Genomic DNA, 25,231 nt, shown 5'->3' on the forward strand with positions numbered 1-25,231 from the left:
GTAACACCTTTTACTCCTGGCTACTTCCCCAGTTATTACCAACCTTTATGTGCAGTTGACATAAAAGCCCATGTCAGTTCAGCATTTCTCTCTGTGATGTTATTACAGATGGATTCCTGGAGTCATGTGGTCAGTGCAGTGACAAGCACCCCAAAGTTCCGCTGGTTACGACAGCGTTTGACTGGTGCGACGACAGATATGCCGCTTGTCAACAAGATCATAGAGTTTGTTATGTTTGAGCACCCCATTGATGTAGAGAAGCTGAGGAAGTCCCTGAGAAACCAGGTATGCTTGGCTCAGATCCATGGACTGGGATGATTCATATTGTTTCTATTGTTTCCTCTCCAGAAGGTCTGCCAGCAACCAGCGAATAGTCATGGGTTTCCTTCCACCATAATGCTAGCTGTTGTCATATAAGTGAAATATTCTTGAGTATGGCGTAAAACACCTATCAGATAAATAAAAAAAGTGTTGTTGAAACTGTGTGTCTTGTTTCATGATTGCTCTAAGAAGGCATGTATACATAAGACTTTCTGTGAAGCTGCTGACAACACTCATGTGACAGTTTCCACATTTTGCGTTTTCCTCGAAGACCTCTTCTTCACCAATATGATGTGCATATTTGTATGTCCTATGAGGGGAAAGGTTGTCGGTAATTTTTTTATAAATCAGTGTGCTTCCCCTGAAGAATCTGGTTTCTCCCACCCATAAAACTCAGCACCATCGTGTAAATGAAAACAAACTAATCGACCACCGAAAACAATAAATGCATATTCTTTATAGCACAGATAACAGAGGTGAAAATTTTATGATGATGTTACAACAGCAAAGCAAACACTGCCATGTACTATTGTATCTCTCCATATGTGGCAAGAATTTTTGAGGACTTAAATGTCTGTGGCAATTTTTAAAGTGAGCAAAGCAGGGGAAACTTTCATAAAACTGTGTAAGTCATATTTCTGTTTTTTTGTAAAAGACATTGTCTAGGTTACTGTGCCATAAGGCAATGTCATTTATGAGAAAAGTTAAGAAAAATTGATTTACGAAGCTTTGTGAAAGAGGGCCCAGAAATGCTAGTGATGAATGTGTTGCTATACAACACATGTGAAAAGAATGTAGGGATAAAGGAGTGGTTTTGTTGTGTGTCTGTGTTGGCAGGTGGACCGTGCAGAGGTGAGGCTGACAGGTATACAGACCATGTTGTCCCTGGTCCACAAGGACTACTTGATCCCCTCTATCAGATACTCTATACTCTGTGGCTGGCAGGGCCTGCTTACCGTCGGCAAGAAGGTCTGGTGAGTGTAAGAGGACCCTCCATGGCCTCTAAAATGTCATCCAGTAATCAAGCATAAAAATTGCATTCAAGCCATAATCTAGATGTAAAAGGTATCACAAAGAGCATTTCATTTGCTGTATTAAACTCAGCCAATTTTAGCTAAATTTCTCAATTTTGTTTAAGAGACCTGCAGTTAGAGGGATGGCTTTAGGGCATCAGACCCTGAATTATACATGTATCAGTATATAAACCACTTCAGTCAGCATTATCTTTAATTGTAAAACTGTTGATGAACCTCTCTGTGAGTTCGTCCAGCTCGTGCTTGCTCCAATCTCCAGCTTTATGTGGGAAGGTCTGCCAGCAACTGGTATATGGTCATGGGCTTCCCACGGGTTCTGTCCGGTTTCCTCCCGCTATTATTCTGGATGCCGTCCTACATATATAAGTCAGATATTCTTGAGTATGGTGTAAAACATTAATCAAGTAAATAAATAAATAACCTTGCTGTCTTTGTTACTAGTCTGTGAGCAGTACTTGTAACTGGGTATGTATGTGAAGATTGACCCACACTATAGATTTACATAAAGTATTCACGTGGCTAAAATTTGGCTGACTCCCATGGGGATGATATACATATTATGTTTGTTAATCCTGCTCTGTACATACTTAACCACCTGTCTCACCTGTGATTCTCCAGCTCCCCTGTACCACACTGCCTGGCTGACATCGGCCTTATTCCACCTTGTGACCGCCTACTGCTGGAAATGACCTTTGCGGAGCTGTACAAATGGTCTATCCGGGAGCTAAGAAACTGTGTCCTTCAGGCAGACATGGCCTTCAAATCCAGGGGCATTAACCCAGCACAGCTGCCACAGGACAATAACAGAGTAAGTCCGTGTTATATGCAAAATCAAATATTGTTACCAAGTTTGGAAAGTGGAAAATGACAGCAGATTTTAAGGCAAGTCACCTCTCTGGCTTTGAATCTGGCTGTCTTGGTATGCTCTTGCTATAAATACATGTCAAACTATGAGATACTGAAAGAGTGTTGAAGGGACGCTAAATATCCAACAGAATATAGCAGTTTATGTGAAATGTTGATTTTCAAGTGGGTCTCTCTCTTAAATCTGAAGGGTCAACTATAGTTATATATGTTAGTAATTTGTCCTACCTTATTTCATGTGCTTGCAGAAGCTGTCTCTGGGAGCCTTGCCTACATCACGATTCCTCCTGGCAACGGCTGGTCTCCTGGTCACAGAACACCACGCTCACAGTGTCAGTCTGCTGCTCAACTCAGGGGTCCTGGCCCTCACACAGAGTATACTCAGATTAGCAGGTGGGCTGGCTTTTATTTATATTTTTGATGGCTCGATGTACATGTGAACGAGGAGTGTAACAAAACCAAGATTGCCAATTGCCATCAACATTCTTGAAAGAAAAAAGTTGAAGGAAAACAATGGAGATATGAGTTACTCACTTTAAGACTTGTGTTTGTGGCTTTCATGCAGGTCCTGACCCAGACAGCATTCCTCAGGACATCTCCACATCAGTGTGTGCTGTACTAGAGGAACAGAAGCACAAGAAGTCCACCCAGCCTGCACCTATCTCTGGCCCAGAGCTGGGCTCCATGATGAAGGTGGGAACACGTGTGGTACGGGGTGTGGATTGGAAGTGGGGCGATCAGGTAAAGGTGTCACCTTCGCAGGTGTTCGGAAATGCTTTTTTTTTTTTATTGGTTAACACTTTTTTGTTTATACAAGTAACATGCTCAGAGGGCAAAGTGTTTCTGAGTGATTAATACTCTTGTCTTTTCACTGTACATAATTTCACATACATGAAGTTCACTGGGATTAACTTGTCTCTCACAAATATGTATGTATATTTTAAGTTCACGTATATTGATGGGTGTGTTACTCTGAGCTCTGCTATTTCCTAGATCACTAAAACTCACTGTTGTCATGTAAATGAAGCATTATGGAATACGGCATTAAACGTTAATCAAGTATACTAAATAGACATGTACATGAGTTACCCTGCCAAGTTAGACCATACTGATCTCCCTGGTTTGACAATAGGACGGCCCATCTCCAAGCATGGGGTCGTGTGATAGGAGAGCTGGAGAGGATGGTTGGATCCGTGTCCAGTGGGACACGGGCAGCACAAACAGCTACCGTATGGGGAAGGAGGGAAAGTATGACCTGAAGTTAGCTGAGCCTATGGAGCTGCCTGATAATGAGGAGGAAGAAGACGAAGACTCAGAATTATGTGAGTGGGGTCTCTGTTAGTATTGGGTTTTCTGTTAGTAGCTGGGGTCTCTGTTAGTATTGGGTTTTCTGTTAGTAGTTGGGCCTCTGTTAGTATTGGGTTTTCTGTTAGTATTGGGTCTCTGTTAGTAGTTGGGTCTCTGTTAGTATTGGGTTTTCTGTTAGTATTGGGTTTTTGTTAGTAGTTGGGTCTTTGTTATTAGCTGGGTCTCTGTTAGTAGTTGGGCCTCTGTTAGTATTGGGTTCTCTGTTAGTATTGGGGTTTTCTGTTAGTAGCTGGGTCTCTGTTAGTAGCTGGGTCTCTGTTAGTAGTTGGGTCTCTGTTAGTAGCTGGGTCTCTGTTAGTAGCTGGGTCTCTGTTAGTATTGGGTTTTCTGTTAGTAGTTGGGTCTCTGTTAGTAGTTGGGGTCTCTGTTAGTAGTTGGGTCTCTGTTAGTAGTTAGGTCTCTGGTAGTAGTGGAGTGGAGTGGAGACATTAAGAACATGTATAGAAGAGGGGCCTGTGTTTGTGGGTGGTTAGGTGAGATGGGAGTATCAGCTTTCACAGTCAGGTGTAAGCAATTTTCTTATACCTGTACATGCCATAATGGGTGCCCAAATTGAGACCATAAAAAGGCCCAAATTAAAATATTGAAAAATACATTTACCTGTTAAGTTTGAAATTCAATAAATATGTGACTATTAAAGTATTGTGGAATAAATTTTTTTTCACATTTGGTTGTTCAACAGTGCAGAATCCTTTTCATTTTGGGCTAGTGGTGTCCTGGAGCAGGTATATGTAACTCAAAACTTTACGCCTTCTGAATTATACTTTGTTTCTGCTGTTGACAGCTGACATTCATCGACCGGACATTAAACACCCGACTGCATCAATCCGGCGTACCACACTGACACTGCTGCGAGCTCTGGCGCTGTGTACTGGGATTGAGGCTGAGGATGCCCAGAAAGAGGCTGTGGGAGCACTGTGTGGTCTCATCAGGAATATCATAGACTGTGGATGTAACCAAGGCCTCAGTAAGTAACCATTCTTGCCACCTTACAGTTTAAGTACTGACATTGACTTGTGTCTTCTTTTTGGAGATGGTTGTTAGAGGCTGGTTTCTCCCACCATAAAGCTGACCGCCATTGTGTAAGTGAAATTTTCTTGAGTACACGTAAAACATCAATCAGATATATAAATAAATTGCATCTTCTTTTGCTAGTGTTAATTTGGATATATGGAGTATATGGTATTGATGCTCATTCACCTATTCATTGTGAATAGCAGATTTCCGAGGAGACATCCTCTACAACATGACCAAAACCACACCGTCAACAGTACAACTGTCACATTTTACATATTGCTGGTTATTTTGTAGAATTCGTAACAACTGAAATTAAACTGCCGTGCCAAATAAGTAGATAAATGAATTCTATTTGATTAATCAGTGTGAAAGATTAAACTTGGCTAATTTTTACCAGATTCCAACTCAGTAGCAGTTCAGATCGCCCGGGAGCAGTTTTACTCCTGGTGCACCCTGGGATTTGTACGCAGTATTGCCACGAGCCCTCAAATCTGCCATGCCCTCAGCACTCGCCGCTGGATTGACCTGTTACTGAAGATACTCAGTGAAGACGAAGGGCCAAATGCATTGAGGAATATACCCAGACAGGTACACATAGATGCGTTATTCCTGTATTGAGGATAGATCTACCCTAATTCCTCAACCGTTCCACATATGAAAGAGCAATTTTCAGTGCAATTCATGCACGTTTGTAATATGATTTGGGAGACAGGACTGCATCAGATCAATTTCAGAGGTTCACAAAAAGTATGGTTTTAACAGTCTGCAAATAATACCTTCAGAAGATGCTTGAATAAACACTTTACAAACATGAAGAATTACAGGAATTGCTGGTTTGGTCTTGCGTATAATGTACCCCATGACCGCATCATCACAGGGTTGTATGCTGTGCGGAAATCAGCTTTAATATTCCTACACCCATGGACTTCTCGTTGTGACAAATTGATGTATCTTTTCAGCTATATATCTCGAATACTATTAAATTGGTGTCAGTGTATATTGTGATAAAATTTTATGATCTCCATATTTTCGGTTTGTTATAATAGGCTTAGCCAGTGGCTGCTAGCTGCTAACTGTTTATAAGTATTAGTAATCATTATTTGTGTGCCTAAGTCCAAGCTCTCTGCATTTTATTGATTTCTACAGTTAAGTTGTAGACTGATTATGTAATGTCGGCAGGTTCTGTTGCAGGTCTAACCTTAACGTTGTCGCCAGAAAACTTTTTACAAATCTGTTTATATTACAGATACTGACACTACGGTTGTTGCGGTCCGTCCTGCCATCCTGGGATAACACAGAGGAGACTAACCGCATGTCTGACATCGTGGACAAGCTGTTCAGTCTGCTGGGTACAGCCCTGATGTCCTGTGGGTCTGACCCCACCCTCTTACCTCAAGGTGTGTGTCGCCGTCACATACATGTGTAGGTGCCACAGTGTGAGGTGGTAAAGTCAAGGTGTTTGCTTGAAATTGTCTTACAACTCAAGTTTTCAACCCTTACTGTTGCGTGCCTTGTCCACTTAACAAGCCGTTATACATGTATGTCAACTTTGATGTAAAAAAGTTTAAATTTAATGCAATTAATATCATGTAGATATTAAGTCTTTCAGTTTAACAATTGAAGAGTAATTACATGTACTAAATTTACGATGGGGGTCTCTGTTGCCGAGGGTTCTAGCACGCCAGCATGACACAATGACCCAGGAGCCTCCCACTAATGTGGATGGTGTCAGTTCAAGTCCAGCTCATGCTGGTTTCCTCTGCAGCCGTAAGTGAAAAGGTCTTTCAGGAAACGTGCATATGGTTGTGGGTTTCCCCCTGGCTCTGCTCAGTTTCCTCCCAACGTAATGCTGGCTGACGTCATGAGTAAACTATTCTTGAGTACTACGTAAACATCAATCATATAAATAAACAAATGTAAATGAACTTTGAACATTAGTACATTTGGATGTACTACATATTAAATGAATGCAACAAATTATTCCTTCTTAATTGTGTATCTTAGACTCTCCAAAAAAGACTCTGAAGCCGAACAGAGCCCCGGTCTCCCTGACTGCCTCTTACTCAAGCACCATAGCTGAGGAGGTAGTCACACTTCTGAGGAAGCTTCATTCCCTTGACACATGGAACCCCCATGTCAACCTTTACCTGAGTAAACACCTGGCAGCTATAGCAGAGATGGTGACAGACAAACCACGTCTGGTTCTCCAGGTAAGCAAAAGATGTCCCCTTCCTGCCTTCGAGCCTTCTTCTCTCAAATCAACTTTTACCTGAGCGAGCACCTGGTTGTGTGCATAATCTGTTGTGATCTGATATTGGCCTCTTAGAGAGCCTCCCTCATAGTCTGCATTTAGTCTTTTTAGTTTAAAATTGGATGACAAATTGAACACCCTTCCTTCAAATCCACAAATAAGTTATGTTTTTATCCAGACCATGCAGCTTGTAGTGTAGCAAATTATGTGGGTGTTATTTTTATTATTTTATTACCTAAACAAACAAGAAACACATTTAAAGCAGTATGCATTGAACATGCATTCTGCTAGTTCTAAATTTCATCCAATCTTGTTTGTTTAATATTGTTAAAGGGTGTGAGTGACAGGTAAGCAGAATGAGTTATGAACAGAGGAGACAGCCACATTAATTGAAAACTTTAATAGAAATATATTTGTATGATTGGCTTTTTAAGTCGTTCGTACTCAAGAATATTTTACTTATATGCCGTACTCAAGAATATTTTACTTATACGATGGCAGCCATCATTATGGTGGGAGGAAACCAAGAAGAACGCGGGGAAACCCATGACCATCCGCAGGCTTCTGACGGACCAGAGAGAAAACCTGCATGAGATTGACTAGAACTCATAGCGACCACACTGGTGAAAGGTTCCTGGGTCATTACGCCTCGCTGCTGTGCTAACCACCTCTGCCAAGGAGGCCCCATTTAATAGAAAGCTAACTACAGTATTATCCTTAATTGATACTGCACTTCCTAAGTATTTGTGTCATTTTGGATTTGACTGGTTGGGTGTAACCTATCACCTGTGTTCCTTTCTCAGGTGGAGGAGTGTCTCACAGATAACCTGAGTGCCCAGGCATCTGTGATGGCTGTGCTGGCCCTGGTGGGAGGAGTGGACTGTCGACCTCGTCTGGGAGGACTGGTAAACCACGAGGAGATGGGCACAGGCACTATAGCCAGGATCAGACCCAACGGCAAGATACATGTCCAGTTTGAAGTCAACAAAGTGTGCCGCCTCACAGAACTTGTTCCTGTAAGTTAATTTCATGTCTGCGTACATCAAGTTAATTCAGTATTCCATGTAGTTCCTGTATGTGTGTGTTGGGTGCATGTCTTAACTGCTGTTAAATGAGGGAGATTTTGCATGCTTCCTGTGAATCCGTGATTCATTGGTGTGTTCCCGAACTATTGATTATCAGGCCAGTCTCCTCTACCTGTAAGTTCAATGAGTAGTGTTAGTCAGGACAAACTCAGAAAATTGCTAAAACACACAAGGTTTCGGTACAATACAGGCTGTGGACAGGAAATTTGCAGTTTCCTGGGCTCTCACTGTTCATGGTGCTTTGGAGGAAATAAGCAGAGGAGACATTTGAGCAATTTTGACAATAGTGGGAGACAACTTTTCTTATGCCAATATCTTTTCCCTATCTGTTTGATTAACGTGGTAAATTTTTGTCAGTTGTTTACCCAGGCAGTTGTGCTTTCTTCCATCTGCCAAATTAGCATCCATAATGCAAGTGAAATATTCTTGATCGTGATGTTTAACATCAGTTGATTAAATCAGCAAATTGTGGTACATTTACCAACATAAGTCCAGTCCTGGCCTTTCCTGTTCTAGTAGCATCCATTTAGTGCCTTTCATCAGTGTGGTATAAACCATCGTCATTCTTGTGAATACTATATCACATTGAGATTGTTCATAGTACATATAATATTGATGTCAGCATGCTGAGTTACACCAATCCCCTGGTCTGCTGCATCTACATGCTTCTGTACTGCCAGGATAGCTTTCATTGTCAGTGTGTTTTTGTCTTGTTTCAGGTTTCGTCCCTGGAGTTCTGTGTAGAGAAGCTACCCCTAACTGACAGTATCCTCTCCACTTGGGCCAACCTGGTCAGCATTGCTGGCACAGGCTTCAAGATGGACAAGGACCGGCCTGTACTCTGCTGTGATTCCAGTAAGAACATTATTTGTATCCTACCTGTAAATGTTGGTTCTATGTACCAATTCCTCAACCTGTTTGCATATGAAAAGGTAACATTCAGTGTGATTTATGGCTGAGATATTGCTGATGAGGCATGAAGCCATGATCATTCAGTCAGTGGGATTGATGTGCCTTTTGAATTTGATTTGGAAGATTACTGCTGTGTTGGCTGGATTTTGCCTGTTAAAGAAGTATAATTTTGTAAGTCTTCATGTTGAGATCTACATATATATTGATAAGTTCAGAGTTTAGAGCTTCTTATGGTGGCATTAGTGGCAACACATTGAAGCTCATCCTGTGAATTAAAAGCATTCCCAAAACTTTAAACTCACTCCCATGCCACTCAGTACAGAAATGTATAAATAATGAAGGCATGGATACGGCTTTGTGCCTGTTGGACAGTATTGCAGAAGTAGAAGTGTGGCTTCTGTACTGTGGCATTTTAATAGATGTACCGTCAAACTTGTACTACGGCCACCTGTAAGCAGCATCCGTCTGCTCTAGACGGCCACTCTTTGCCACAACTGAGTGATTTTCCATGTTAAACAACCTGTAATATGCGGCACCTGTCCAACGCGTCCAGTGGCCACTATATTCGTAACAAAAATCCAGTATCAACCTCTTTCATCTGTCCAGAAGACTTGATCCATCAGCAATTATCTGATGATGGGGCGCTTCAAAAAATTCACAACAGTCACAAACTTCGCCAGCTTTTAAAGGGATTGACAATTTGCAGTTTTGTAAACTGCTGCTTTTCCTTGACCAATCAGTTAGCTTCTTTACTAACCAATAGCTGAAAGGTTTATTGTTTTAATGACCAATCACACTGTCGTAATCATCGAGAGGGGTATTCTTTTCATGGGATAAATATGGCAGGTAAACTGTGTTTATGTTAAAACCACCTTCCATCATGTCATGACCGTTCTGCCACAAAGTTCTAACACTTGAACAACGTATTCAAGTGATTGAACTTGCTGAGAAACAGAAGAAAAGCACACGGAAAATCGACGAAGAACTTGGCAGCGGAAAAACCCAGGTGCAAATGGTTCTATGAAAGAAAAATGATATCATTGAGAATTACAAGTCAAACACGTCAGCCAACCGAAAAATACAGAGCCGAATGACCAGGAATGAAGGCATCAATCAGCTATGCTGGGAATGGTTTCAAGATGCCTGGCGCAGATATGTGAATGTCACGGGGCCACTGCTGCAAGAAAAAGCCTTGAAATTTGCCCGTGATCTGGACAATAATGACTTCAAGCCTTCGAATGCATGGCTACAAAGTTTTCTGCGCAGACACAACATAGTGTTCGGCAAGATGAGTGGAGGGAGAGGGGATGTGAACAACGCCACAGTGGAAGACTGGAAAGCCAAATTGCCAGAGCTCTGCAAGGACCACAAGACTGAGGACATTTTCAATATGGGCTCGTTTTTCCGTAACACCACAAGGAATACCTTTTATGTGAAAGGGACATCAACATGCTCCCTGTGACTTACCGATACAACAAAAAAGCCTGGATGATGTCTGCATTTTTATGATTGCTTCAGTCATCTACAAATGTGCTGTTTATATTTATTCATGTGTGTGTGTTTTTTGCTCAGGGTTTTTTTTTTTTGACTTTTTTCAGCAAATGCACAATATGCATTTTGCATTTTCAGTTGTGTGTTGACTTAGTCTTTTACTCAGCCTGTGGTTGTCATATGTGGCCATATTTTGCGTTTCCCTTAACTGGCCACATACGCCAGGCTTGACTGTATATTCAACAAAGTTTATTACTGCTTCCAAATGAGCTGTTCATGTATATGTTTGGCATCTTGCAGGTAGCCAAAATCTGACCGTATTATGGAGAGACAGGTAACAATGTTTTTGGTTTTCATCTTTCAGGTAATGTGAACCTAATCTTGTTAAGGAGACAACAGATAAAGCTGGGGCTTCTCAAGGCTGCCCGTGTCTTGTTTGGGCGCCAAGATAACCTGCGTCAGATTCTGTGTCAGCCTGCGCTGACAGAGCACGTGCTGCCTGAACAGTCTGCGCCGGCTGCCACAGGATCCGAGGATGACCTGAGCCCGGATACGGACCACCCAGTGTCGCTGTACCAGCAACTCATGGTGGCTGCTACCCACCCCTCACCATTGAAGGCCATTTTTATCAGGGAAGAACTAGAGGTGAGGTTAACATATGACAAGCCCTCAGCCTTTGTGTTACCTGAAATGCTGTACGATCTGATTCGCTTGAGAAGACTATCCCATCCTCAAAGATACATGGCACGTATTATGTCATTGATTCCCTTTGTTACTGTTGAAATACTGGGCCTCTTTTCTGCAAGCTGTGCTAACTTCACAGCCTTTGATTCTTGTCGTCTTGTATTGTCTAATACAAGTATGCTTTAGAAGACCCATCCTTCTAGATACATGGCACATATTATGTCATAGTTTCCCTGTGTTTCAGTTGAAATACAGGGCCATGGATTTATTTATTTATTTCATTGGTGCTTTACACCGTCTGAAGAATATTTCACTTATATGATGACAGCCAGAATTATGATGGGAGGAAACTGAGCAGTGCCCAGGTGAAACCCACGGCCATCCTCGCAGGTTGATGTATTAACCATTGAATATGTAAACATTTTATTTGTATTGAGAGATATATGTATGTCCTGATGGTTTCAGTTTTTTAATATAAATAATTCTGTATAAAGGGGACCTCAGTGGCTTATGGGGTTAAAGCATGGCTGCCAACACAGCTTATTGGCACCTGACCGTTTTAATATAGCATTAAACTCAAATCAAACTAAATATGCATTGCATGTAAATACTACTTAAACTGGCTCTGAGAGTTTTCACCTAATACTTCTGTAATATTTTTGAGACATTGATAGATCTATGCATGCATATCCTACATGTATTTGCAGGCGGCTGCACTTTCGGTTACCCAGTATTTGACAGCAGAATTGGGCAAACCCCAGATCCCATCAGAAGACTCAACAGCCAGCAGCGAGCACAGAATTCCTCCATACAAACCGCCAGCATTAGGAACAGCTGTTGCCAGGCTACAGAAGCAGAAGAAACCCAACAACAAGATAAGCCAGGGCCCACCAGCTCCTGTCATAGTACAGGTCATGGAGATGGGGTTCCCTCGCAAACATGTGGAGTATGCTGCCAAGTCATTAGGTGAGCAGGGGTTTCAGTTAATAACATACAGGTAGGGAGTCTGTCTAATGACACAGGTTGAAACCATACCTCAGTCAGCTAGGTCATTAGATGAGAAATCGCTTGGAAGTTCATTCACAAAGCAAGTCGCCCCACTTAAATGCCATACCCCCTTTTCATCAGACATAGCGCACTAGCTGATGCTATTTTTCAGTCAGCCATATCATTAGATAAGTAGTATCTCAGAAGTTCATCCACATAGCAAGTCATCCCACTTACATGCCACGTCCCCTTTTCATCAGCCATATCACACAAGTTGATACTATGTTTCAGTCAGCCATGCCATTAGATGAGCAATGCCTCAGAAGTGCATCTACATAGCAAACCTTCGCACTTATATGCCCTACCAGCTGATACTATTCTTCAGTCAGCTATATCATTACACCATCAGAGATCAGCAGTCTCAGAAGTTCATCCCACAGCAAGTCTTCCAAGCCTATATGCCACACTCCTATCTTGTCATCCAATATGACATAAGCTGACACTAGACTTCCCTAAGCTAGATCTTCAGATGATTAAGTCCTCAGAAGTTGATCCACACAGCAAGCCTTCAGAAGTTGATCCACACAGCAAGCCTTCACACGTATATTTACATGCTCATCCACCCCAGTTTCCTTGCTGAATAAATCTGACTCAAAATTTTTAAAAAAGTTAAATTAAAACAACAATCAGATACTGAAGTAAATAAATCATTCATATGATTTCCATACCTGAATAGAAATACACATGTTACAATTACATTTTATCATTCTTAGTTTTCACTTGTTACTTATGACTTAACTGGTAGGTCTTTGTTGAGAGTGGTTTTTTTTTTACCTGCCATCTTAGAGGTTCATTTTTGTGAAAAGCATATTCTGCAATGAACTGACGTCATTATCTCTACCACCTGACAGTAACAGCACTCTGAACTTTACAAACCGCGATCTTTTATTTTTGATGGAAATAAGATTCACTAAAATATCCCCCCATTAAAAATTAATGTAACATCTGTGTATGTGTAGGTGGCTCGAGTGTGACTGGGGATTCCCCTAGCCTGGAGGCACTGGTCAATTGGCTGCTGGAGCACAATGATGAACTACAGCTTCAGGACATGACGGACTCGGACAGCGAATCTTCTCTAGATGCCTTCTCTGACACAGATTCCATGTCTGATGAATTTGAGGAGATGGACGGCGCCTTCAGTGATGTAAGGGAAGATTCACAAGTAATTAGTCTTCATGTGTACAACTATGACAAGCTTAGGCAGTAGGGAACTGCGAGGCAGGTGAATGTAAATTTCAGAATAATGGATATTGAAAACATACAGATAAAATAAAGGAAAGAGATTTTTTCAACTTTATCTAAATGTTTTTCTCAGACCTCAGTATTATGTGTCCAAGCCCACTTTTAGTGCAGGTGTATGTTTTATGGCTTTATATGTTTTTCTTAAGCTTGTTTCTGTTTTAGTGCTAGCTCTTTGTCTGTCCTTACTTTGCAGAAATAGTACTAATATAAACAATGACATTAATGCAGATTGTAAAAACATTTATCGCTTTTCTGTGTGGGAAACTGCAACCGTAGAGAAACATGCTAGTGTACATTGCCGAATCACTTGTTACCTGTGATGTGTACAGGCTGTCTGGTGTACAGTGCCGAATCACTTGTTACCTGTAATATGTACAGGCTGTCTGGTGTACAGTGCCGAATCACTTGTTACCTCTGATGTGTACAGGCTGTCTGGTGTACATTGCCGAATCACTTGTTACCTGTGATATCTACAACCTGTCTGGTGTACATTGCCAAATCACTTGTTACCTGTGATATGTACAGGCTGTCTGGTGTACATTGCCGAATCACTTGTTACCTGTGATGTGTACCGGCTGTCCCAGTAGTGCTGGCGATGTTGTCGTTAAATGTTTAAGGGACATAGGCCTGTGTCATAAACTGTAGCTTTTCTTGCCTTTGTTTTATGTATGTATATATTTGTAAAATTTCCAAGATTATATATTATGAAAACAATGTGGTTTTCAAATTGTAACTGAGGTGTAGTGGTTTTTAATTGATTTTAAACATGGTTGTCTATTTTTGTTCTGTTTTTGATGTTTTCATCACAATACCGAAACCCACTCATTGCCTTAAAACATGTCCTTGATGTGATGTGGCTGAAATATTGCGGATGTGGCGTTAAGCTATAGTCATTCATTCATTCATTGACTCAGGCTGTTGGTGCGGAGTCCATGCCCACCCACAGCCAGCCTTTCATGAAGAGGATGGACTTTGGGAACAGTGAGGATTATGCCATGTATGTGCGTGACAACATTCAGGTGGGCATGATCGTCAAGTGCTGCCGCACCTATGAGGAAGTGCATGAAGGGGATGTTGGCAGAGTTATCAAGGTAAGTCATCAGGAGTGAACGAAATACAAAAGTCAGGAGAAGGTCATGAACAATGTTGTCAGACAGAGTATACAAGACATCATCTGAAATTGAGTGTAATTGACGTGAAAAATGCAAAATTCAGAAGAACCTATCATAATTCGTCAGTGGACAGTGGGAGACTTCAGGTGGCTGTCCTAGAACTTCCTCATTTAGCACATAGCATTTGGGGATTTACCTAAGACTGATTGACTGGGTGTCTGTGTACTATTACTGACTGAGGTGTCTTGTCTGGTGTCGTTGGCATGGCATCCATTTGTGGCTCTGCTTCAGATGTGTTAGCTGTGGAACGTGCTTGCTGTAAGGAGATACTGTCTTGATATGACTGAAAAGATATTGAATGAAACCCTGAAATGACAGAAAAAATGCTGAATATGACCAAAATAATGCTGAATATGACATTAAGCCTGAAATACAGCTGAATATGACATAAAGCCTGAAATAAGGCTGAATATGACATTTAACTTGACTGAAATAATGTAGAATGCCTCATAAAATCTGAAGCAGACAAACAGTGTTGTGGACTTGGGTGTCAACAATTCTGACTTGTATCCCTGTGTATCTTCAGCTGGACCAGGATGGTTTACATGACCTGAATATCCAGGCAGACTGGCAGAGGAAAGGAGGAACATACTGGGTCCGCTATATCCACGTCCAGTTGATGGGCTTCCACAACATCAATAGCTGTGAGTAGTATGTGCCTGTCATTCCCAGATAAATACACAAACGTGTGCTTACAGGATAAAATAGTGTTAGTGGAAAGCGACTAGCTCGCCTCCAGCACATTACAGGCAGGCTTCTAACATGTCATATGTCATGTTTTATAATCTGGGTGTTTATTATTCACGTAAGGAAAGTTTGAATATATATACAGTAAGTTAATTTTTACACACACAAACTGTTGGAAGGAAAATAAGGAACATAACTAGAACTCATATGACTGGTAATGTAAGAAATATTGATGTGTAGAGTTTGGCGGATTGTGCTGGTATATTGTGAGATCCACACTTTAGTGTGCGAACTTCAGTGATTACATGTTTCTGTACTTATTTCATTGAAGTGGTTAAGTGCCTAATTTAGCAATATTTCACTCACATGAGGGCAGGGCGTAGAGAACACCACCATCCTTCACCACTTCACCCCATGCACCCTTATGTAAAACATACACTCAACTCTGGTTGGATTTAGTTACACAGTTACACTTAATAATCTGATTGAGACTTCAACGTACTCTCATGTTTGTCAGATGTTTATACAAGCATATTCTAAGGATAATATTCTCTGTACATTGACAAAATTTAACTTCTTGTAAAGCCTTGAAATTGGCTAACCCATCAATGTGGTTTTGCCTCCAAAATCAAGTTAAAAAGACATTAATTATATTGAAAAAGGTTCTTTCATGTAGGAAAAGGTTGAGGAATTACATATGTGGAACAGTATATGTAACACTCAGCATCTGTTGACAGTTTGCATTCATTTTTGCATTAAAACTATGGAAGTACAGAACTTTATCTATAGTAATCTCACCTGAGAATCTGATTCATTTACACAATATTACAGTGTCTTGTGGTTATACCTGTGTAAATTATATCCCAGGTGGCCAGACGATTAACGTTGGTGATCGTGTGAGGGTGAAGCAGACTGTGACCACGCCCATGTACAAGTGGGGATCTGTCACTCACAAGAGTGAAGGCATTGTCACAGGTAACAGTTGACTTCAGGATGCACACAGTGTATTTACCTTATAAATGCATTAAAAAAAACTTGTTTTAGAGGTGAATAAATGTCATAAAATAATACTTTTGGTGCCTAATTTTTTCAGTATTATATCTTTCTACTTTTCAAACAACCCTCCTAACACCATTGTAAAATCAATAGAATTTTTAATCTGGGATGAAATTTCAGGTGAAATTTTAGTAACTATAGCATTTCAACATCTTTTATGTGATCTCCATAAGTCCCTTTTTTTTAAGTTGATAAGGAAAAAGAGCATAATGATTTCGAATGTAATGAGAAACAGCAGCAGTCTGGAATAAGGAATATTCTGGGATTTGTGTATATTTCTTTATACAGCCATCAACCCTAATGGAAGGGACATCACTGTGGACTTCCCAAAGCAGGCTCACTGGACAGGTGTCGTAAATGAGATGGAGTTGGTGCCCAGTACCCACAAGGGTGTCGGGTAAGTTGTTTGTTGTACACTCTTTCCTTGATGATGTTACTCATCAGTGTGCTAAGGTCGTGATTCTCATGAAAAGTCGTGAATGTTCCGTATAATCTAGATGAATAAAATGTAACATTTTGCTAGCTCACCTGTAGCTTAAGTCGTATCCTGAGCATCAGCAGTAGCGTCCAAAAATAGGGAAAGCAATGTTAAATGAAGTGTTAAGAGTAGTATCATAAAAAGTACTGCATGTATTGAACTCATCCTTGATTTGGTGTGTACATATTAAATACTGTAAATTACTGAACTCCTGACTGTATTGTGTATTAGCTAGTAAAACAGACTGGTTTACAGTAACATTACTTTAACAGTGGTGTCCAGAGGAAAAAAGCATGTTGAGTGTATTAGATGATTGTCTTCTTCGCTCAGAATGCTGTTACACTCTGCTTCCAGGTGTGATGGGTGTTCTGCCAACCCGATCATGGGAACACGCTACAAGTGCCAGACCTGTGAGGACTTTGATTACTGTGAGACCTGCTTTAAGACAAAGAGAGCTCACCGCCACCCCTTCAACCGTATAGCTGATCCGGGTGAGTGAATGTGTGAGATGGACTTAGCATGGGTAGACTGCAAAATTGTAATACAATATATCAGTGGGAATTGATGGACAATGTGGGAAAATATGTGAGCTGGATATTGTTTAGTATGTCAAGTGTCAAATGGCTACCAGCAGTCATGGTAATTCCCGAGCATGACACTTCATACAAGGCAATAGGGCATTTACTGGTTTAATCAGTCAGCAGCTACAGATATTATACAATATATCAATGCGAACTGATTAACAGTGTGTGAAAGATCAAAAGAAAATATGTGTACAGCTAATTGACAGTTTTATTATTTGTCAAGTGTCGGTTTTGGATATTTGTATAATTTGATCATATTTAAATAGGTAAATTGCTAAACATCCAATCCAGATTAAAATCCCAATAGATTCATACCTTACTAAAGTCCACAATCTGGTACTTCCTTGGCATGGCACATGTTGTAAGGCAGTAGGTTATGTACTGATGTGCTTAGGGTCAGCATCAACTGTGACTGGCACCAGTGCTGATGGTTGTGAGTTTCCCATGGTCTTGGCCCGATTTCCTCCCACCATATTGCTGCTTGCCGCAGTATAAGTGAAATATTCTTGAGTACGGCGTAAAACACCAATCAAATAAATGAATAAATTCTGTGACTGGTTAGATTGTTTATGTCTGGTGCCCTCATCATGTCGCTCTAGTTTATAATAAGCAGCACTAGAAATATATCGTCATGGTGACTGATGTGATATCAGGTGTGTTAAATCTCAAGCAAATGAAGAAATATAATTTGAATGGTTAAATGTGATTATTTGTGTTTGGGCAGGGTGTGAACCAGTCAATGCTGGCAAACCTGGCAAGACCAGAAAGCGATCTAACACAGCAACAAACGGCGCCTTCATAGACAATTGGCACGGCTGTGTGAAGCAGGTGACTGTGTCCTCCAGGGAGAGCAATGCCCATAGGCTGATTGAAGGCAACAGTGGTTTCTGGCAGAGCTCAGGTTCTCAGGGCAAGGTACGACTCATAGGGCCTTATTATGTTATGCAGGAGTCATTTAGTTTGTAATCTTAATGCTTAATGGTCTTTTTATGCAGTGCATTACTTCATGAACCATTTCTTAATGAACCATTATAATGTTTTAACTTGGATGGTTGATTAGATATGATTAATGCAAAAATTTGAATTTTTTGCCAAGTTTATATGTCGATTGTCTCCATTTGTTATGATTTTATATGAAGATAGAACTTATGTAGTCTAATAATGTTATGCAGGAGTGATTTTGCTAATAATTGTAACTTTAATGGCAGGTTAGATGTGGCCAATGTAAAAGTTGAAAAAAAATTTGAATGTGGACTATTTATCTTGTTAAATTCACTTATGATGACTGTGGTAGGCTTACTTTTTTTTTGCAATTCTGCTTATCTAGAAACTGTAAACCTTGCATTTTCAAAAATTCATGAAAACTTCTTTCTGGATGGAGTATTAATGAACTTTTTCCCATCCAAATTTAAAACTTCAGAACTGCTGCTGTTTACACAAAAGTCTAATCTGTACACTGGCGTGTCCTCTAAAATTGTAACAGACAGGATGTTTTAATAAAGACCTGACAGTGATATGTGAGGTTAATCTAAGGTGTAAGACTGAATAGGTGTATTCACTGATGACGTATTCATTAAAGACATATTCACATATGTTGTATTCAGCACTGGGTGCGCCTGGAGCTTCAGCCAGATGTAGTGATTAACCGATTGTACATGAGGGTGGAGCCATCGGACTCCAGCTACATGCCCTCTCTGGTGGTGGTGAGCGGCGGAGACTCCATCCACAACGTGAAGGAGCTTAGGACAGTCAATATCAGTGCCATGGACACTCTGGTCACTCTCCTACAGGACATGACTGAGGTATGAGATAACCAGGGTTAGGTCACTTTGGGTTACCCTTACTCAGCCAGTCCTGTGCTCCAGCTTCAAGGCTTGGTAAATTTGTTTCATTGGTTTAAAAATATTGCTTCCAGGAACCTCAAAAGCGTTTTTTAATATGCAGCTGTGGTGGTTTAGTTGTGAATGGTATTTTTGAAGGACCGGCCCGGATAGCACAGTTGGTAGAGCGTCCGCTTCGGGACCGGTAGATCCAGGATCAATCCTTGATCAAGTCACACCTAAGACTTTAAAAGAGGAAGTTGTAACTTCCTCGCTTGGCGTTTAGCATGAAGGGGATAGTGCAACGACTGGTTGAACCGTATCAGTATAATGGCTCGGGCGGGGCGGCTTACTTGCCTTCGGTAAGTCGTCTCAGTGAAGCAGCACTAAATAAAAGAGCGGTGGAAATCCGTCCTGCAACAAGGAGGCACATTACACGTACATGCACCCTAATGATTCCTTCGTCGTCATATGACTGAAAAATTGTTGAGTACGACGTTAAACCCCAAGCACTCACTCACTCACTATTTTTGAAGGGCTCTTGAAAGTCTGTGAACTAGAAAAACAGTAACAGTGTGTGATTTCCTACCTGGCTGGCTAACAAGGAAATACTGCCTCTTTATCTGCCCAATAGTCAGCGTCCTTTGCTAGCCTATGGGACAGGTTGCTTCTCAACCAATAGTTGAAGCTATTTCTCGCTGTTTCAGCTGCACATTTGTAAGATTCGTGGGAAACCCTAGAATTCATTCTGGGCTTTGATACATATTATTCCACACATTGATAACATCAAGTGTTGGAGCGAAATTGTGTTGTGAAGCACACATAATTCTTTACAGAAATACAGTAAGTCATTAGAATCAGTTAAGATTGTTTAATCATAGAAATGCACTTCCCAGTGCAAAGGGAAGGTTCATATGAAAAAGTGATATAGCATCAGAGTAATGCCAGTGTCACTCTGCGCTCCTCCACTTTTGCAGTACTACCGCTTTGTGGAGATCGCCGTGAAGCAGTGTCGCAGCAGCGGAATAGACTGTAAGATCCATGGCCTGTCTGTGATTGGTCGGCTGAAGTCTGATGAGGACGATGTCGCGGCAAACTTTACGTTCCTGGCATCTGACAATGAGGAAGACGAGGAAAGAGCCGGTACCCAGAGCTCTAACAAGAGGATGAAGCTGAGCGGCCTTAAGGATATACAAACACATGTGTTTGTGTGGGGGCTGAATGACAAGGACCAGTTAGGGGCGCCCAAAGGCTCTAAGGTAAGTAATAAAGACTATCAGCTTTGGGGCACTTACGATTATCCGCTGTCACCAGCCTAGCCAGTTGTGCGATGTTATTACTATATAATTGGTCCTTCCGGGCTGGTGACATCTGTGTAATCATAAGCAAACATGGCGTCTGCCTACAGTGCTCATAAATGAAGATTCGCTATTAGTAATGTACTAATCTAGTTATATAGAGTGTTTGTAGGTCATGTAATCCATGAAAAATTCATGTTTGGTCTATGATTTAAATGGTTGACCAGTGATGATGTGCTCAAAACTTTTCTGATGTCTGAGTAGTTGTCTAGGAAGTCTTGCTGCTATAGAATTTTGGTCTGGTATCCTGTTGTTTCTCGACTGTTGGGAATGGCAGACTTGTGAAATCTACATAGAGCTTGTTTGACCTGCTAAAATTGACACACGACTCTAAGATTAAAGAAAAAGTCTGATAAATCAAGATATGTCCAGGCTGTTGACTATGAAAGCTGTAAGGTAGGTTTTGGGGTGTTAAGGTTTTCTCCAGGCCCTGTCCTGTTTTGTCTTTTGCCGCTGTCACTAGAAGTGAAGTATGCTTAAGTGATGTACAGAACACCAGGAAAATAATGAGGAAAGCATTCATTTAAGTTTCAGAAGAAAACTGTTAATTGACTATATCTCTAAAATATATGGTGTATATAAATTTATTATCTAATATTTATCTCTAATTCAGACTTTTTGATGTTTAGATCAAAATGCCTGTCTTGAACGAGACACTGTCGTCAGTGAAATGTGTACAGATTGCTGGAGGCTCCAAAAGTTTGTTTTGTGGTAAGTCTGCTCCACCCCCATGACATCGTCCTCTGTGAGATTGGAAAGTCATTTTAACCTTAATGAGTCTCTTCTTCCAGACTTTTTCCGTACGTAATCAAAACTCATGCTGACATTTTCAAAAGATAACTTTGGTTATGAATCATAGTATTTTGTTAACATTATGTTAAACCTGATTGTTACAGTAACCCAGGAAGGGAAAGTGTATGCATGTGGAGAGGCCACCAGTGGTCGGCTGGGGTTAGGTGTGGTCAGTGGGAACATATCCGTGCCCAGACAGATTACCTCCCTTAGTCAGTATGTCATCAAAAAAGTAGCTGTTCATTCAGGTGAGTAATTGTATTTGAAGAGGTTGTGAATGTTATTGAGTGATTTGTTGATTGTTCAGCATTAATATTGTGGAGACTGATAAAAGTTCCCAATGATTATATCTCTAACTTTTGGTGCAGCCTTGGTGACAATAATTGGTCCATGGCAATCATGTGGTTGATGGCACAGTGTAAGGGTTGTTGTTGTCTTCCACCAATATGGTGTGCACATTTGTACATCGCAGACGGGAAAGCAATTTTTCCCAGTTACTTTGGTTCCCGCCACTGATGAAAACGACAGTCAACGTAATGTATAATTGAAGACTTACTTTAGTGAGTTTGGCATCAACCAACTGTCAAATAAATAGTAAGTATGTTGTTCTGTTTCTCCATGGTTGTAATAACTTACTACTGTCAATGAACTCAGGGATTTATCAGGATTTCCCTGTGATATTACCTTCTGTTTCTTACCTGTAGGAGGTCGCCATGCCCTGGCCCTGACTGTGGACGGTAAAGTGTTCTCCTGGGGTGAGGGAGATGATGGCAAGCTGGGACACTGCAGCAGGATGTAAGTGTTCAGGGAACTCAGGGCAAAGGAAATGTGGAACCTTGATGGAGGTGGGGGTTGGGTGTTTGGGGTGAAATCATAGGAAACTTGGGCTGCACCAGGATTTACTGTTAATGACCTAAATTTTCCCCCATGAATGACCAGCACATTTTGCCTTATCCTGAAAGCTCCATTGATCTTTTTTATGTCTTAAGGTTTGCTTTCAAGGTAGAATTATTTACTACTTGAAAAATGTTTCAGTAGCAAAAGCAATATTTTATGACATTTATTGAATTGAAAAAATCCTCTTTAGGGGCAAAAGTTTTGGTCATTTACCGTAAGTTGTCAAGTGAAAACTGCCATTTGAACACAGTACTTCTCTTACATTAAGTATGGCATTGTGATACGTTCAAAAAAGCCGACAGAATGTTGTTCCATAGTTTACAGGATTCAGTGACATTAATGTTGTCATTCATCATTACATCTATGGTAAATCTTAGAACATTTTCTAATCAACCTCTGGGATATGTATTTTATTTCATGTTGAGAATATTTTGAGATGTTATACGTGTAAAATTGACATTTTTTCATGTTTCGTTTTCACTTTCTCTGTGTTGTATATAGGGGTGCAGACAAACCCCGATTAATAGAAGCCCTGAAGTCTAAGCGAGTTCGTGACATTGCATGTGGGAGCTCCCATAGTTCTGCCATTGTGTCTAACGGAGACCTGTATACGTGGGGTATGGGAGAGTATGGGAGGTTAGGTCATGGAGATAACACAACACAGCTTAAACCTAAACAGGTAAGTAAAGACTCAGGTGAGAGATAATGAATATATGACATTTTCATCTGGGGTATGGGAGAGTATGCGAGGTTAGGTCATGGAGATAACACAACACAGCTTAAACCTAAACGGGTAAGTGAAGACTCAGGTGAGAGATAATGGACATATGACATTTTCATCTGGGGTATGGGAGAATATGCGAGGTTAGGTCATGGAGATAACACAACACAGCTTAAATCTAAACAGGTAAGTGAAGACTCGGGTGAGAGATAATGGACATATGACATTTTCATCTGGAGTATGGGAGGTTAGGTCAGGGAGATAACACCACACAGCTTAAACCTAAACAGGTAAGTGAAGACTCAGGTGAGAGATAATGGACATATGCCATTTTCATCTGGAGTATGGGAGGTTAGGTCAGGTAGTTAGCATAACACAACTTAAACCTAAACAGGTAAGTGAAGACTCAGGTGAGAGATAATGGACATATGACATTTTCATCTGGGGTGAATCGGAGTATCGGAGGTTACACAGCTGAGACCTAAACTGGAAAAAAACAGAAAACAAAAATAACCAATATTGTGCCCTCTCTCCGGATTTAGTTTGAATGATGCATTCATAAATACAGCCGAACTTAAGGTTGCTACCTGCCCATCTTGGTCCAAGCAATGAAACAGGCATTTGCATATCAGCCATCAATAAAGGACATTCCATGTCAAATAACCGCAAGACCAATTTCGAAAAATAACATTGTGTACAAACCACCAAAGAACTAAGAAAGTTAGAAATTTTTTTTTTTAGGATGGATTCATGCAAGAAGCAGCAGTCAACATTTTTAAACGATCACAGAAAGACAAAAATTTTTTAGGCAAGTGAATGCATCATTCTAGCTGTTGTTAATGAAAGAATGTTTCAGTTGTACATGTACTTTGGTTGCAACTGTTGGGATACCCAACATGGCAATTTTATTCATGATATACATTTCAGGTAAAGGCCCTGGCAGGACAGCGTGTCATCCAGATCGCCTGTGGGAGTCGAGACGCCCAGACCCTGGCCCTTACTGATGAAGGGAATGTGTTCTCGTGGGGTGATGGTGACTTTGGGAAGCTGGGGCGTGGAGGAAGTGAGGGCTGTAACATGCCTCATCAGATTGACAGACTGACAGGCATGGGAGTATGTCAGATAGAGTGTGGGGCTCAGTTCTCTCTGGCTCTGACTAAGGCGGGACAAGTCTGGACTTGGTGAGTCAACACAGTCTGATACCAAAGCTCATTAGAATGTATTGAGAAACTCCTTGAATCCAAATCTAATTGACCTCACTGTGAACACAGCAACCTTGTCTTTTATGTGTGGCCTTCTTGTTTTCCCTTATACTTAGGTAGTTCCCAGGAAGGATGGCATGCTTCACATAACATCAAGCTTTCAAATTTAAATTAGTTGGTTAGCGTGCTAGCGTGGCATGATGACCAACCAGTCTCTCACCATGCTGGTTTCCTCTCCGGCCGTGCGTGGGAAGGCCTGTCAGCAACCTGCGGATGGTTGTGGGTTTCCCCGGGCTCTGTCCGGTTTCCACCCACCATAATGCTGGCCACTGTTGTATAAGTGAAATATTCTTGAGTATGGTGTAAAATACCAATCAAATAAATAAATAAATCAAATTCCAAATTGCACTGTCCTGCATTTGGTTGCTCTCTTCATATGTAAAAACAGCATATCCAAGTAAATGATACACTGCATAAACATGCAACTGTACTTCAATTGTAGATTTAACTTGCTTTCATTCGAGGCTGTAACAGAATTTCTGTGCATTGATTGACTATGAAACAAAAAGAAGTTACTACTATAAAAAAAAATTGTTAAAAATCAAATCCAGTGGTAAAGAAGACAGCACAATGGTAGTCTATTGTTGTATCTGTATGAGACTGCACTACTAGAACTGGTTATCACTTGCATATGCGTGTGTGTAGACCGAGAGAAATAATGATCATGCCTGCATCTTGAAAGATACATGTACTTTCAGGGTAATGTGGTGCATGCAATATTTGGCAATAAGTCACACTGTTTAGTTCAGTAACAAATTTTGTATCCATTACCTGGACCAAAACTGCTGTGCAACTTCAAATCTTTTTATATTTTCATTTCCTATCTCCATGGTTTTTGCCATTACGGTTTTGCAGGGGTAAGGGAGACTACTTCCGCCTTGGTCATGGTACTGATGCCCATGTTCGTAAACCTCAGCTTGTGGAAGGGCTAAAGGGGAAGAAGATAATCCACGTGGCTGTGGGGCACTTCATTGTCTGGCCGTCACTGACACAGGACAGGTAAAAAAACACTTGTGACGTCACTCTGTTCAAGTATGGCAGCCGTACTTTTCTAATTTCTTTGGCACCTGCATCTGAATTGTCCAGCC

The 25,231-nt window shown here is 40.9% G+C and overlaps 1 protein-coding gene across 1 annotated transcript in view; it reads left to right on the forward strand.

Annotated features, from left to right (window-relative positions):
* The window catches only part of LOC135474060 (E3 ubiquitin-protein ligase HERC2-like), an 86,359-nt gene that overhangs the window by 40,079 nt on the left and 21,049 nt on the right, over positions 1–25,231 (forward strand). The window contains 30 exon segments of the mRNA XM_064754059.1: positions 109–285; positions 1,159–1,295; positions 1,974–2,163; positions 2,468–2,612; positions 2,785–2,960; positions 3,352–3,541; positions 4,372–4,554; positions 5,002–5,192; positions 5,851–6,001; positions 6,609–6,814; positions 7,659–7,871; positions 8,660–8,795; positions 10,708–10,988; positions 11,735–11,993; positions 13,034–13,236; positions 14,231–14,407; positions 15,015–15,132; positions 16,043–16,150; positions 16,520–16,628; positions 17,064–17,200; positions 18,018–18,208; positions 18,898–19,095; positions 20,091–20,372; positions 21,101–21,182; positions 21,368–21,511; positions 21,968–22,058; positions 22,662–22,839; positions 23,809–24,062; positions 24,999–25,099; positions 25,102–25,142. Coding sequence (XP_064610129.1) covers positions 109–285; positions 1,159–1,295; positions 1,974–2,163; positions 2,468–2,612; positions 2,785–2,960; positions 3,352–3,541; positions 4,372–4,554; positions 5,002–5,192; positions 5,851–6,001; positions 6,609–6,814; positions 7,659–7,871; positions 8,660–8,795; positions 10,708–10,988; positions 11,735–11,993; positions 13,034–13,236; positions 14,231–14,407; positions 15,015–15,132; positions 16,043–16,150; positions 16,520–16,628; positions 17,064–17,200; positions 18,018–18,208; positions 18,898–19,095; positions 20,091–20,372; positions 21,101–21,182; positions 21,368–21,511; positions 21,968–22,058; positions 22,662–22,839; positions 23,809–24,062; positions 24,999–25,099; positions 25,102–25,142 — 5,049 coding nt within the window.

The sequence above is a fragment of the Liolophura sinensis genome, chromosome 8, assembly GCF_032854445.1.
Source record: "Liolophura sinensis isolate JHLJ2023 chromosome 8, CUHK_Ljap_v2, whole genome shotgun sequence".
NCBI classification, from domain to species: Eukaryota; Metazoa; Mollusca; class Polyplacophora; order Chitonida; family Chitonidae; genus Liolophura; species Liolophura sinensis.